The 13,523-nt window shown below is 38.5% G+C and overlaps 1 protein-coding gene across 29 annotated transcripts in view; it reads right to left on the reverse strand.

Moving 5' to 3' along the window:
* The window catches only part of GTDC1 (glycosyltransferase like domain containing 1), a 513,355-nt gene that overhangs the window by 150,826 nt on the left and 349,006 nt on the right, over positions 1-13,523 (reverse strand). For all 29 annotated transcript variants that reach the window (XR_007517814.1, XR_007517811.1, XR_007517819.1 and 26 more), the window contains one exon: positions 5,344-5,706. Coding sequence is in view for 19 of the 29 variants with exons in the window: in XM_049887128.1 (XP_049743085.1) it covers positions 5,344-5,706 (363 nt within the window). In the remaining 10 variants the exon portion in view is untranslated. The remainder of the gene's footprint in view (positions 1-5,343; positions 5,707-13,523) is intronic.

Consider the following 13,523-nt stretch of genomic DNA (forward strand, 5'->3'; position numbering starts at 1 on the left):
ATACCATTAGCTTGACAGCTTCTCAGTACTTAACAGATTTTTCTGATGGCATCAGTGGCGATATCAACAGATGTGACTTCCTGTGAATGCACTAGGAAATGAGTCAACATTGGAAGATCTTCACAACTCAGTTAAACAATACTTTCCAAGTGACCAACGCAGGATGATACAAAATTCATTCAAACTCCAAGTGACAGAGCACAAAGCACTCATTGATACGGTTTCAGATTCCACACTGCAATCGACCTGTACGAAACTCCTGCTTGTCAAGTTCTGGTGTAGTATCAGAGAAGAACATCCACCATTACCTAACCAGGCCATTAAATCACTTTCCCTTTTGCAACTGCATCTCTGTGTGAGGCAGGATTTTCTTTGAAAAATTAAACCCAAACAATACATTGCAACAGACGCGACACTTAAAGAGATATGAGAATCCAGTTATCCTCTATTTAGGCAGATAGCAGAGGTTTTATAAAATATAATGTCACTATTCTCGACGGCAGCGGGTTTATTTTTTATTCTTACTAATATTTTTGCTTTGGAAAATATAGTTGCTTTTTATAAAAATACATTATGTTAACATACCTCTGGTTCATTATTGTTATTTTTAAATGACAATGTAGATTTTACATTTTTTCTCAAGTTTAATTTGTCAAAGGGCAGATACTGATTGATGAGTCCCTGCGTAGTGCAAATGGGCAATGTGCTCAGCTGTTAACTAAAAGGCTGGAGGTTGGAGTCCATCCAGAGGCACCTTGGAAGAAAGGCCTGGCGAACAACTTCTGAAAAATCAGCCCACTGATCTCCACTCTGACACACGTGGGATTGTCATGACTAGGAACTGACTCAGTGGGAAGGAGTTTGTTTTTTTTTTTTTTTAAATATCCCTAATAAACAAAAGCTCTTTGGTGTTCTAATAATTTTTAAGAGTGTGAAGCAGTCCTGAGATTAAAAAAGTTTGGGAACCACAGTCATGATAGTGTAATTTCTTTAGATGTCTTCTAAACTTGGCTTTTCTGCCCTGTAACATTATGACTTTTCTGCCCATTATAATAAAAAGAACATTTACGCAAAGGTCAGACATTGGTACGATGTTACAATATTTGGAAAGAAAAAAGTGAAAAAAACAAAAGAACAAAAAAATTACCAATTGCAGTCTATTTTTTACAGATCTTTCGCTATAAGTCATTTCTATTAACCACATCTTGCTATAGATGTTTACAACAAAACATCAAAGACTGGGTGGAAAGGAGAAAACAAATTACTCTGCAGAGAACCCAGCAACTCTGCTAAAATACTGTCAGTTATTTATCTCCTGACAGCAGAGGTTGCACACTGTAATCCTTGACAAGCTCAGATTCAGAAAGAATGAAGAGAAGGGGCAAGCATTGCATTTAAGGGCCTGTTCTCATGCACAGACATTTTAACACAGATTTAAAGCCAGAATGTATCTTCTAGAAAATGTCACTTTTGATTTTGATGTATTTCTGAGCAAGCAGGCTCTACGTTTGGTTGACTTAGTACTAGCTATGTTAGAGGCTAACGCTATATTTTAGGCCATTCATGATCCCAGCGTGGGACTAACACAATGAGGTCAGCATCACTTCATTTTTAGAGTTGGACTGCAACTGCATGATTTCATGGGGATATTTTTTATGATAAGGAGCAGAGTTTTATTTTTGTTTTGCTAGGCAAGGTAATGACAGGATTGAAGAACCCCCTTGGCCTCTCCAGTGTCCATTTCTCCTTTATGTTAACAGCAGAAAAAATCATCAATGCATCCTCGTGTCCCAGAATACCTCCCTCTGGAAAACACACATAGATAGCCACGGCAAAAATGCAACAGAATGAAGAGTTTCCTTTCAGGCTGCTCTGAAGAAAACCCCTCTTCAAGCAGGTACTTAAAGCAGCTCTTAACACCGACAAGAACCTCTGAAGCACAAGGAAGGGGAGGCTCAAAGAAAAGGGCTGAATGAGAAATACAACCCTGGTCATTTCCAGTAGAAACCACGGTTTGTTTTAGAATACAGTTCATATCAACTGGTCAAGTACATGATTTCTACCCATACAATCAGAGGTCTAAATAAATGTGTGCTTGTAAGTAGGAATGTTTGATGAATGCTGAACCAGAATCTTAATTTTCTAATTCATATTCACCAATTAAAAACAAACTGTATTTTTATGAGCAAATTTACATAAATCAGATGATAAAGCATCTAACTCTAAAGGGTAGGAGTTCAGCTTACAATATTTGCATATATTCTCCTAAAAAAAATATAGGCGTTTTAGCTTTTCATTGAAGAGTCTTGCTGCGTTGGAACTCTAATGGGCTTAGAACAGTAAATTTTGAAGAAACTGATTGCTACCCCTGTAGCTAGTAAATGTCTGCCTAGACCCAGTGGCATTTGAAAAAAGTGTTTTATCATAAAATTATCCCAGCAGAGTCCATTCTGCAAGATAACATCATCATCATCATCATCATCAGTACTGCGTGCAGGACCCAACAGCTCTGGCACAATATTGCCAGTCATTTATCTGTTGTCAGCACAGGTTACACACTGTAATCCTTGACTGCCTCGGAATTAGAATGTCTTTGATGTCCCCACAAGAGTTTTTTGCCCGAAGGCTTTACCAATGCTCTGCGGCTCAGTGTTTATTCCTCGTAATCTTCCTCTCATCTCCAGGCTAGCAGTGACAGATGGTTATGGGCACACAATAGTATTAAGAGTTTGATATTTTTTTTATGCTGTGCTCTCTGTACAACAAATAGCTATCAGACGCGGGCCAGAGAGCTGACATGGCTCGCTTAGGTAATGGCAAACAAACAGCTCGGGTTGATGCTTTCTGTCATTTCCCCTCCTAACCCTGCTTGTTTTCATTGTATACTCTCAAAGGTAAACTATATTAACCTTATAGACTGTTATTAAAAAGATATATCTATATGAGCATAAAGTGCTTTTCTTTTCTCTTTTTCTTACTCTTTTGATTATGAAAGTAATACTGCTGACATATTGAACAAATATCGAATGTCAACATAAATTTTTAGTGTGTGATAATATCCCCCTTCATATAGCTGTGTGTCAGGCGGGAACCCGCGGATGATGCATAGCAGTAAATAACCTAAACAAAATTAGTTCTCTTGTCAGCTTCTACCTTGTATGTCCCCAGGCATCAGTAAAATTGACTGCACGCTAGATTTTCAAAATTAGCCCTAATGTTAGCTATGTGTCTGGCAACCTCCAAGTTTCCAATGTTCTACTATATTACCCGTAAGGATGAATGTGTTACTTTTATATTTTGGCATTTACTCTTGCTGATGTAGCTTTTTTTCCCTCTCTTTTCCAAATTAAAAATAATTTAGCTTTAACAATAAGAATGTGCACAAACACAACACGGCGTCTCTTTAAGCAACTAACTTTCTGCAATTAAATTAAAGCAAAAATATACAAAGGAAGAAAGGGAATTATTCAGTTTAATATTGTTAATTTTATTAACATAGCTCTACCTTATTTTGTGCAAGGTAGTGAGTAACGTAGTTTTCACTCTTTCCCCCATATCCATCTGCTGTTTGCAGTAGTCTACAAATTACTTAATTTAGCATTTTTAGGATGACCCAGAACCAAACTTTTTAGTCAGAGCTGATTTTCTTGCAGCACGTATTACTTCAGAGACAACCAAAGATTAGCAGAATAAAAGAAAAGGCTTTTCAGAAGGGAATTAATGATGGCATCTATTGTACCTTGAAAACAGGTTAACTTCATGCAGTTCTCCTACATTTTAAGGTACCATAAAAGAATCCTGAACACCGGTGCCTTGTAAGTAAAATATGATTTGAAATAAACGTTACTCCTGTAGAAAGGCCAGGTTGGAACCGTGGAGTTGAATAAACAAATCCAAAAAACATTTGACATCAACTTTCAATCCTGAAATTTTACGTTCATACATTTGGAGTCAAAGATGAAAATCCCTTTAGATACCAGATGCTGCAGGTCATTCGGGCGAGCTTCGGGAGTTTAATGTGTTGAAGTCAAATCCGATGCAAAGGCGCTTTGCCTGGCCGGTGTGGTGTGCTTATTATTACTTCACCTGCAAACAGTTGCTCTCAGAAAATTGGACCTAATGATCAGCCCAGCATCTCTGCAATAAAGAGCCCGTAATCTGTGGGGGAAGTAAACTCTAATCAGGCCACATGCAGATTAAACTAACTGGGAGGAATAAAAACTAGATTAAAATGTTCATGCCTAATACTGGAAGATTATCAGGACATTTTACCTCTTTAATCCTAATTTATAGGAGACAGGGTTAAGTTTATGAGTTTATATTTGGTCCGATTATATGCTGCAGTGGATTTTCCTGTGTTCAGAAAAGATTCTTTCAGAGAGTACTCTGCTTAGCCTAAGACAGAGGTATTTTGGAGAAGGAAAACATTTTCAAATATAGTGATACATGTTATGACAAGTAAAATGAAGGCACCCGGTTGAAATTGGTCAAATTAGAAACTAATGGTAATTGCTATTGTTTTAATGTAATACTGCTTATCAATGTGTATATATGAAATGGTTTTATAATGCAATAATAGAAAAAACAAAAACCCGTTGCCGACAAGCTGATTTCAACTCATAGTGATCCTACAGGACAGAGTAGAACTGCCCCATAGGGTTTCCAAGGAGTGGCTGGTAGATTCAAACTGCCAAGTTTTTGGTTAGCAGCAGTGGTAACTCTTAACCATTGTGCCACCAGGACTCCTATAATGGAATCCTATTCATTCTTTCTCATACTTTTTAATACAATTAATTTTTCTGTGTGTGTTGTTGAGAATATACACAGCAAAACATTCTTTCTCATACTTTGAAACTTCTTCGAACATGACTTGATTTCCTAGAAGTGACTAATTTCTGCTGTGAGTTGAGCAAATTACTGCAACTAATTACCTGTAATTCAAATTTTATCTAAACACACAGATGTTAATATAAAGACTTTGAGTAGTATCACCTTTGTACCACATCAGTAGTACTGCCACATTAAGATGGTCTTTTTCTAACCAAACAAAAAATCCACTGCTGTTGAGTCTATTCCAATTCATAGCGACCCTACAAGACAGTGTAGAACTGCCCCCAAAAGTTGCCAAGGCTGTAAATCTGTCACATCTTTCTTCTGTGCAGCAGCTGGTGGGTTTGAACCATCAACCTTTTGGTTAGCTGCTGAGTGCTTCAACCATGGCACCACCAGGGCTCCATTCTAAAGCCATGGGGACAACAAATTAAATTAATAAGTTAATTGTGAGAACATATTTTCTATTACCAATTCTACAACTCTTACTAAATTGGCACGTCTTGAACTTACCACCGGTGAGGCCAGACAATGTGTAATGGTCTTTGCGGATCATCAACTCCACCCAAAGAGTCACAGGGATTAAGAGATGGATCTTGTTTCTTTTCCTCCTGATAAGAGTTTGAATCATCTGATGAGTTAGACTGGTTCAAGTCTGACACTTGCATTAATGAGCTACCCAGGCTTTCTTGTTGTGCCATTCTAAGGCTGGAGAGTGTATCGCAAAGCCCAGACTCTGCAGTAAAATTCTTCAAAACATTCTCAGAACCTCTCTGCTCATGTTGGGAAGGAAGGGCCATGGATGAAGCAGCATCACCATTCCATTTAAGGCTGAGCATCTTCTTTAAATGGGTTGTTTTGTGCTTGGGCATGAATCTGTTAAAAAAGAGAATGCGAAAATAATATTTCAAATTTGTCCTGTACTTTTCTGTAAGGACATGATGATTATGCCTAGTTCTGAGAACAAATAATCTGAAAAGCCAAACTACATGAAGAACGGGGCATCAGGATTGGAGGAAAACTCACTAACAACCTGCGTTATGCAGATGACACAACCTTGCTTGCCGAAAGTGAAGAGGACTTGAAGCACTTACTGATGAAGATCAAAGACCACAGCCTTCAGTATGGATTGTACCTCAACACAAAGAAAACAGAAGTTCTCACAACTGGACCAATGAGCAACATCATGATGGAGAAAGTATTGAGGTTATCAAGGATTTCATTTTACTTGGATTCATAATCAACACCCATGGAAGCAGCAGCCAAGAAATCAAAAGACACATTGCATTGGGCAAATTGGCTGCAAAAGACCTCTTTAAAGTGTTGAAAAGCAAAGATGTCACCTTGAGGACTAAGCTGAGTCTGACCCCAGTCATGGTGTTTTCAATCACCTCATATGCACGAGAAAGCTGTACAATGAATACAGAAGACCAAAGAAGAATTGATGCCTTTGAATTGTGGTGCTGGCGAAGAATACTGAGCATACTATGGATTGCCAAAAGAATGAACAAATATGTCTTGGAAAAAGTACAAACAGAATGTTCCCTAGGAGCAAGGATGGCAAGACTATGTCTCACATACTTTGGACATGTTATCAGGAGGGATCAGTCACTGGAGGACAACATGCTTGGTAAAGTAGAGGGTCAGCAAAAAAAAGGAAGATCCTCAATGAGATGGATTGAGATGGTGGCTGCAACAACAGGCACAAGTATAGCAATAACTGTGAGGATAGCGCAGGACCAAGCAGTGTTTCGTTCTGTTGTGCATAGGGTCGCTATGAGTAGGAATCGACTTGACCACACCTAACAACAACAATACTGAGAACAATTGAAATGAAGATATTACAACAAAAAGTCTAAGAAAAAAATTACATAAAGTAGTAGCCACTTAGAGAAAGTTCACAAGTTTGGAATTAGATATGATTCTCCTTGAATAGTTTCTGAAGAGTTTCTGTGGCTATAAAACCTGTACTGTACTAGCCCTACAAATCTTGAACAACTTAGAGACTCATAGCCAACGCCTACCTCCTTTTTTGCAACAGTTATTTCTGGCCAAAGGAATTAAAAAAAAAAAAAAAATACATACCATAAAAAATAAGACTAGAGAAATTGTTTATCATTCTTCCTTAATTCATCTTTCTGGATTTCCATTTTGCATTCTCCAATCACCACGTGGGCCAGTGCTTACTTTCAGGCCACACTTGTTCATTAACCTACAAAAATGTTTGAAACTTCTTTGATCAACACCAGTAATTTCTGCTCGCCTGAATGTCTATATTCCTGGTCACCTGTACACACTTTTTACATTAAATTGACCTTGTTAGAGTTTTTTTTTTTCCCCCCAACATTTAATTGTGGTTTAGGTGAAAGTTTACACATATATTAGTTTCCCAATCAATAATTTGTATACAAATTTTTCCGTGACATTGGTTGCAATCCCTGTAATATGTCAGCACTCTCCCCATCTTCACCTTTGTGCACTTTCCCCTTTTCCACCCGTCGTTCCCCACTTCCATTTGTCCAGTTTCCCTGCTCCTTCCTGCCTTCTCATCTTTGCTTTTGGGCAAATGTTACCCTTTTGGTCTTATATAGTTGATTGTTCTAAGGAGCACATTCTTCACAAGTGTTACTGTTTATTTTATAGGCATTTTTTTTTTTTTGTCTATTATTTGGCTGAAAGGTGACCTCTGGGAGCAGCTTCAGTTTCAATTTTGAAGGGTGTCTTAGGGCTACAGTCTTGGTGGTTCCTCCGGCCTCTATCAGACCAGTAAGTCTGGTCATTTTTTATAAATTTGAATTCTGTTCTACATTCTTCTCCCACTCTAAAGAAGACCTTCTAGAGTGTTCCTGGTTAGAGTGGTCAGTAGTGGTAGCTAGGCACCATCGAGTTCTTCTGGTCTCTGGCTAGTGGAGGCTGTGGTTCATGTGGGCCATTGGCCACTAGTCCTTTGGACTAATTGCTTCCTTGAGTCTTTGGTTTTCTTCACTCTCCTTTGCTTCAGATAGAAAGAGATCAATAGTTTTATTTCAGATGACCGCTTGCAAGCTTTTAATACCCCAGATACTACTCATCACAGTAGGACGTTTTCCGAGACTATGGTCCTCAGCCCTTAACCTCAGTACCACAAGGTGTTGCGTTATGTCTAAGAAGTTTCCATAACTGTGCCTCCTATGTGCACTATTATGTATTTGAATATACATGTAGCCCACATAAATATTACATAGAAACATCCTCAATTCCACCTATATATGAGTGCAGTTATACTTCCATATGACCTCCCTCAACTATTTGGCATACATATCTACCAGTGTAACTACTTATAAATTACTGTTTGTTATTATTGTTGTCGTAGGATTGTATATGCTATAGAATTTACTGTAGTTGCCCTTTATTCCTGCACACCTCTCAGTGTCTTCCTTTGCCTTGGTCCTGTTGTGCTGACTTTCCTTACATTGTGTATTACCTTTCCCTTCACCAGGATTAACACAAGTCTACTATCTAGTTAGTGATTTTCCCTCCCCACCCACCGTCCCTGATAACCATCAAAGAATGTTTCTTTCTGTATATAAACCTTTTCTTGATTTTTTATAATAATGGTCTCATAAAATATTTGTCCCTTTGTGACTGACTTATTTCACTCAGCATAACGTCCTTCAGATTCATCCATGTTGTGAGACATTTCATGGATTCATCATATTTTTTATCATTGTGTAGTATTCCATTGTGTGTATGTACCAAAATTTGTTTATCCATTCATCCACTGATGATTAAAGTTTTTTGAAGTCTATTTTTACGGTGTATCATTTCCCCTCATCTTCTCATAATGTTTTATCACACAGAGTTCAGTATCTATCACTTATTGATAAAAAAACAGCTAAATAAAATGCAATCTGAAAAATAAAACTCCTAGTATAGCCTGAAACCTCTGAGCCACGCACACCAAATACAGGACATGTCCTCAAGGAGCTCACCATCTACTAGGGAGGCAAACCAGTAGTGCTTAGAACCAATGGATTGGGAGACGGACATGTGAACAGCCAACTAATCTTCGTTGGTGCACGCTATATAAAGACTGGACATTCCAACCATTGAAATCAGGAAGAATAAGAGATTACTTCTGACTTGAGGATTACTGATGGCTTAAAAAGGGTTTTATTTGAAGGTTTTTGAAGGGCAGAGAGGGAGAAGTTCTGAACTGAGAGAAAAGTGTGATCAAAGGAAAAGGGGTATGAAAGAACATGGAGTCTTCATGGAATAATATGCAACTCAAAGAGGCTGGGATATATAGGTCCTGGGATCTGAGGCCTGGAGAGGTAGACTGAAGCCAGGCCACTGAGGGCTTTCTCAGAGTGCCTGAGGTCTATCCAGATACTTGGCCCCCTTTCCTAGATGGTGAAGAAAGTGAAAAAAAAAAAAACAAAATCAGAGAATATGTGCATTTAAGAGGTAGGCGATAGAAGAACAATAAGGAACATTTGGAATAGTAAAATCAGAATCTGAGAGAGTAACATCACACTATCAGAATGAACCAAGAGCCCTAAAAGAATGTGTGAAAAAGGTAGAGCAGCACCAGGAACAAGAAGAAAATTTTGGTTTTTTCAGGTAGTAGGCAGGGCTTCGAACTGATCCATTCCGGTTCAATGTCCTGCTGAGAATTTGCATTTCCACCCCAGGTATACTGGATCAGAATCTACAGTTCAACAAGATCCCCTGGTGATTCTTAGGTATAATAAATATTGAGAACCATTGCTTTATTAGTGGTTCTCGGAACTGGTCCCTAACCAGCAGCACTAGCATCACCTCGGGACTTGTTAGAAATGTAAATTCTCAGCAGGGGTTTGAACCAGAACAAACTGGTTCAAAGCCCTGGTACTAGGTCACTGGCTACTCCTAAAGGCAGTTTCTGTGGAGTGATGCTGAAAGAAACCAGATTACAGGAGGTTGTGTGTGTGTGTGTGTGAGAGAGAGAGAGCTGGAGAGGAACAGCGATGGAAACGCAAGGTTGAATTTTTTTTATATGGGACAAGTGACAAAGTGAACACTTGGGGGGACTTGCTGGGGAAGGGAGCAGGATCCTGAAGAAACATTTTCAAGATGAAAACAGAAAAATAATACGACATGGGTGATAATGGCAGGATTCTTGGCATGGGGGGAAGATAAGGTCTGGTAAAAGAGAATAACACTGGGTTTCCTGCAAAGCCCAGGGAAGAGGAGAGAAAAATCAAGCTGAAAAAACAGCTTTAGGAGACAGGTGTTGAATCTGAGGAGTTGTGTCACTGAAAGCATTAGGCTAGCTCGTCTGTTTCAGCAAGGTGAGCAGAGGAGATGGGGCTTAGGAAGTGAGCAGAGGCATCAAATTGGTCACTGTGAAGACAGGGAGAGGGTAGTAACTAGATCTAAAAGCAAGGATAAGCTTTTATCAGCAACACTAAGGAACAGTGGGGATTCAACCACGACCTGTAAACAAGGTCTGTGGCTACAGTACTTTAGTAGGCTGTGCACAGTCCAGAATCAGAAACCTTATCCAGGGGGCTTCTGTGTTTGTTTCATAAATTCCCTTAAATGTCTATTTTGATTTCAAATACCTTGAGAAAAATCACCTGGATATATATAAGAACCCCCTCAAGTAATAAATGCTCTTGTTGGTAGTTGCAGTTGACCCCATGTGGGCAGAGGAGAACTGTGCTCTGTAGAGTTTTCAAGGCTGTGACCTTTTGGAAGCAGATTGCCAGGCCTGTCTCCTGAGATGCCTCTGGGTGGGTTTGAACTGCCAATCTTTCAGCTAATAGTCAAGTGCTTAACCATCCACCCCATCCAAGGACTCCTCAATAAATAGATGATATACAGATGGACAGACAGACACACAGATAAAACAGAAAACATGATGCTAAACCCTTAGGTATACATAAATAAAATAATAAATTCACCCTTCTTTTAAAATGAAAAGAAAACTGGACATAAACTGATTATTGTTTCAGACCTCACAGACCCAAAGCTATTAAGGAAAGTAATCAACTTTTTTCCTGAAACAAATTCAAAATACTGAGGCAATTCTAAGGAGCTAAAATATAACAAGAGATATTCCCACTGATCACCACAAAAGGTAAAAAAAATGACTATGACAATATCTTCAACTTCGAAATAAACGGAACAAATGGTAAGAGAAGGAACATCTGTACATATCTGGAAAACACCAATAAAGCAGGCAAAGTAACCTATTTGTTTATGTCAGATAAAGAACGCCAGGAAAGCTTAAAAAGGATTTAAACAGAATTACAAACTTGGTGCAAGAAGGCTTCACAATAAAAAAAATCAATGAGCCCTGAAACGATGTATTTTCATTTTAGGAAACAGTATCATGACCCATCTTACTCATGAAATCCATTTATATTGGCCACCGTGAGCAAAATTGCAAATTAAAAGAACGGGAGATTGGCGAAAGGGTTGTAAACAATGGGGATTGGTAGCTGACAAGGAATTTAGCTGTGGGCAAGGTGCTAGGCCTGCTTGTATTCAACACGTTTCCCAAATGTTCTCAAGGATGAGGAGAATCCGCTGGTAGTACAGGTTGCGGATGACGGACTTGATAGGCGGTGGTGAAAAAGGACATGAAAATATGAAGAATGTAAATATGGACAGTAACCAAAAAAGTCATCTTACAAATCTCATGGAATTAAAATAATAAAATAAAATAAACATTGCCTGCTAGTAAGTCACATGGAGAACTCTATTTAGATTGGCCTGAGTTTGACATGATGAGTATGGGCTGATTCAACCCAGCTGAATGATGGCACTTCCTTAAGGATCCTGTTGTACAGGGAAGGCAGCTACCAAGTCTGTCGGGACAGAAGACCTGTGTGAACGCTGATTTCATCTGGGGGAATCTGAGAGCTGCATATGCTTCAAAATTAGAGAGTTCTTAGAAGAGCAATAATAATGATTAAGGCAATGGAAGAATTGATTTATGAGGGCAGATTAAAGGAGCTAAATATGAATAGCCTGGTTAAGTGACAACTAGAGGGGTACATAATGGGAGTCTCCAAGGAAAGAGAATAATTATTTAGCCTGCTACAAGGGGGTATAACTAGGAGTAATGAGATGAAATTAAGAACGGGAAAATTTAAGCTGAATTTCAAGAAAAACTCCCTGACTGTGTAATTTATTAGCTCATGGAATAAATTCCCTAGGGAAATTCTATAGCTAGGGAAACTATAATAATAGAACTGGACAAAATACCAAGAAATAATATAGATAACAATCCAGGACTTGATAGAAGGTGGTTACATGCTATATTTTCCTTGTTTACAATACATTAAAAAAAATATTTTTAATAGTCTATTTATTAAAGAGATTGTCTCCAAAAGGAGTATTTAGACAATTAACTGAACCTAAAAGGACTTATCTCCTTTGGCCGGGGGAAGTTAAAAACACCTTAGTCCTCATGCAGGCAGTAATGAAGGCAGAAGCTAAAATAATTTTACTACTTTGTTTCAACAGAGCTGGTTCTGGAGCAGGCTGGGCAAATGTATTAATATTTCTAAACCAAACTAAACAATTCTTATGTACCATCCTACACAGTCTATTCTGATTCTCCGTACAAGGAAACTCATATTTTCATAGACATGTTTAATATAAACAATTTATTGCCATAATAGAATCAAAAAACTTTATTCCAGCTTTTCCAAATGTAGCTCTCTGGTCAATTACTTCACATCAATACCAAGATCAAATAGGCATAATACTAACAAGCAGTTTGCTTAATAATAGTCACCACACTAATTAACCCATCCAGAACACTGTTAATCAGACTCCATTTGTAATGTACAGTTAAGAGAAGCCTGGCAATAAACTGTTCTATGTGAAAAAAGAAAATAATACCTTACTGATGGAGTGAAAACTGGCTTTTCTATAGAACCGGACAGAAAGCTTGTGCTGTCCTGGCATTAACTCAATGAAGTGACTATTTAAATAGGCACATGTCTGAACACTTCCTTTCTTTTCCCCAGCTTCAACTCCGGTAGACGTGCTAATGAGAAAAGAACAGGTCCTGAGGTAAGGAGTGAAAAAGTCAGAAGAAAAACAGTGAGCTGCCTTGTACCACACGCGTCACATCTGCCATTTAATAATTCCAAAAAAAAAAAAAAAAATTTAAGGAATTGTTACTGCCCACCTTACCACAAAGAATGTTTCTCCCTGCCTCCCAATCTTTCAGAAGCTCTATTTGAACTTGTTTCTACTTTAAAAAATACTCTGATTACCTAGTCAGTAAACCAGTAATGGTTTCCAATGTGTCATTAGCCACAGGATTTTCCTCCAGCCAACATCTTTTTCCAACCAACAGCCAGTGTGTGAAGCAGACAGATGCAGAGCTTCTGTCTTGTAGCCTCTCCTCTCCATTTTCCTTCCCTCCTCATCTCTGTCCCCCAAAATGGTGTTACAGGCACTACCACAAAACCCTAGGACTCTGTTGGGCAAAGCTGAAAGACTATATCTGCAACAAGGACTTTTTAGACCTAAATTTACATACTTCTCACCCCTTCCCCACAAACAAACACAAGTATAGAGCTGGACCTTTAAGGATGGCCAAACAACACCTTACTAAGATCAGTTAGGTAAAAAGAGGACTTGAGAGGAGTTTTCAATGACACTAAGATTGGTGGTGAGCAAAGGAAATGCTCTAGGCACCTTAGCTT

The sequence above is a fragment of the Elephas maximus genome, chromosome 6 (genome assembly GCF_024166365.1).
Source record: "Elephas maximus indicus isolate mEleMax1 chromosome 6, mEleMax1 primary haplotype, whole genome shotgun sequence".
Classification (NCBI taxonomy): domain Eukaryota; kingdom Metazoa; phylum Chordata; class Mammalia; order Proboscidea; family Elephantidae; genus Elephas; species Elephas maximus.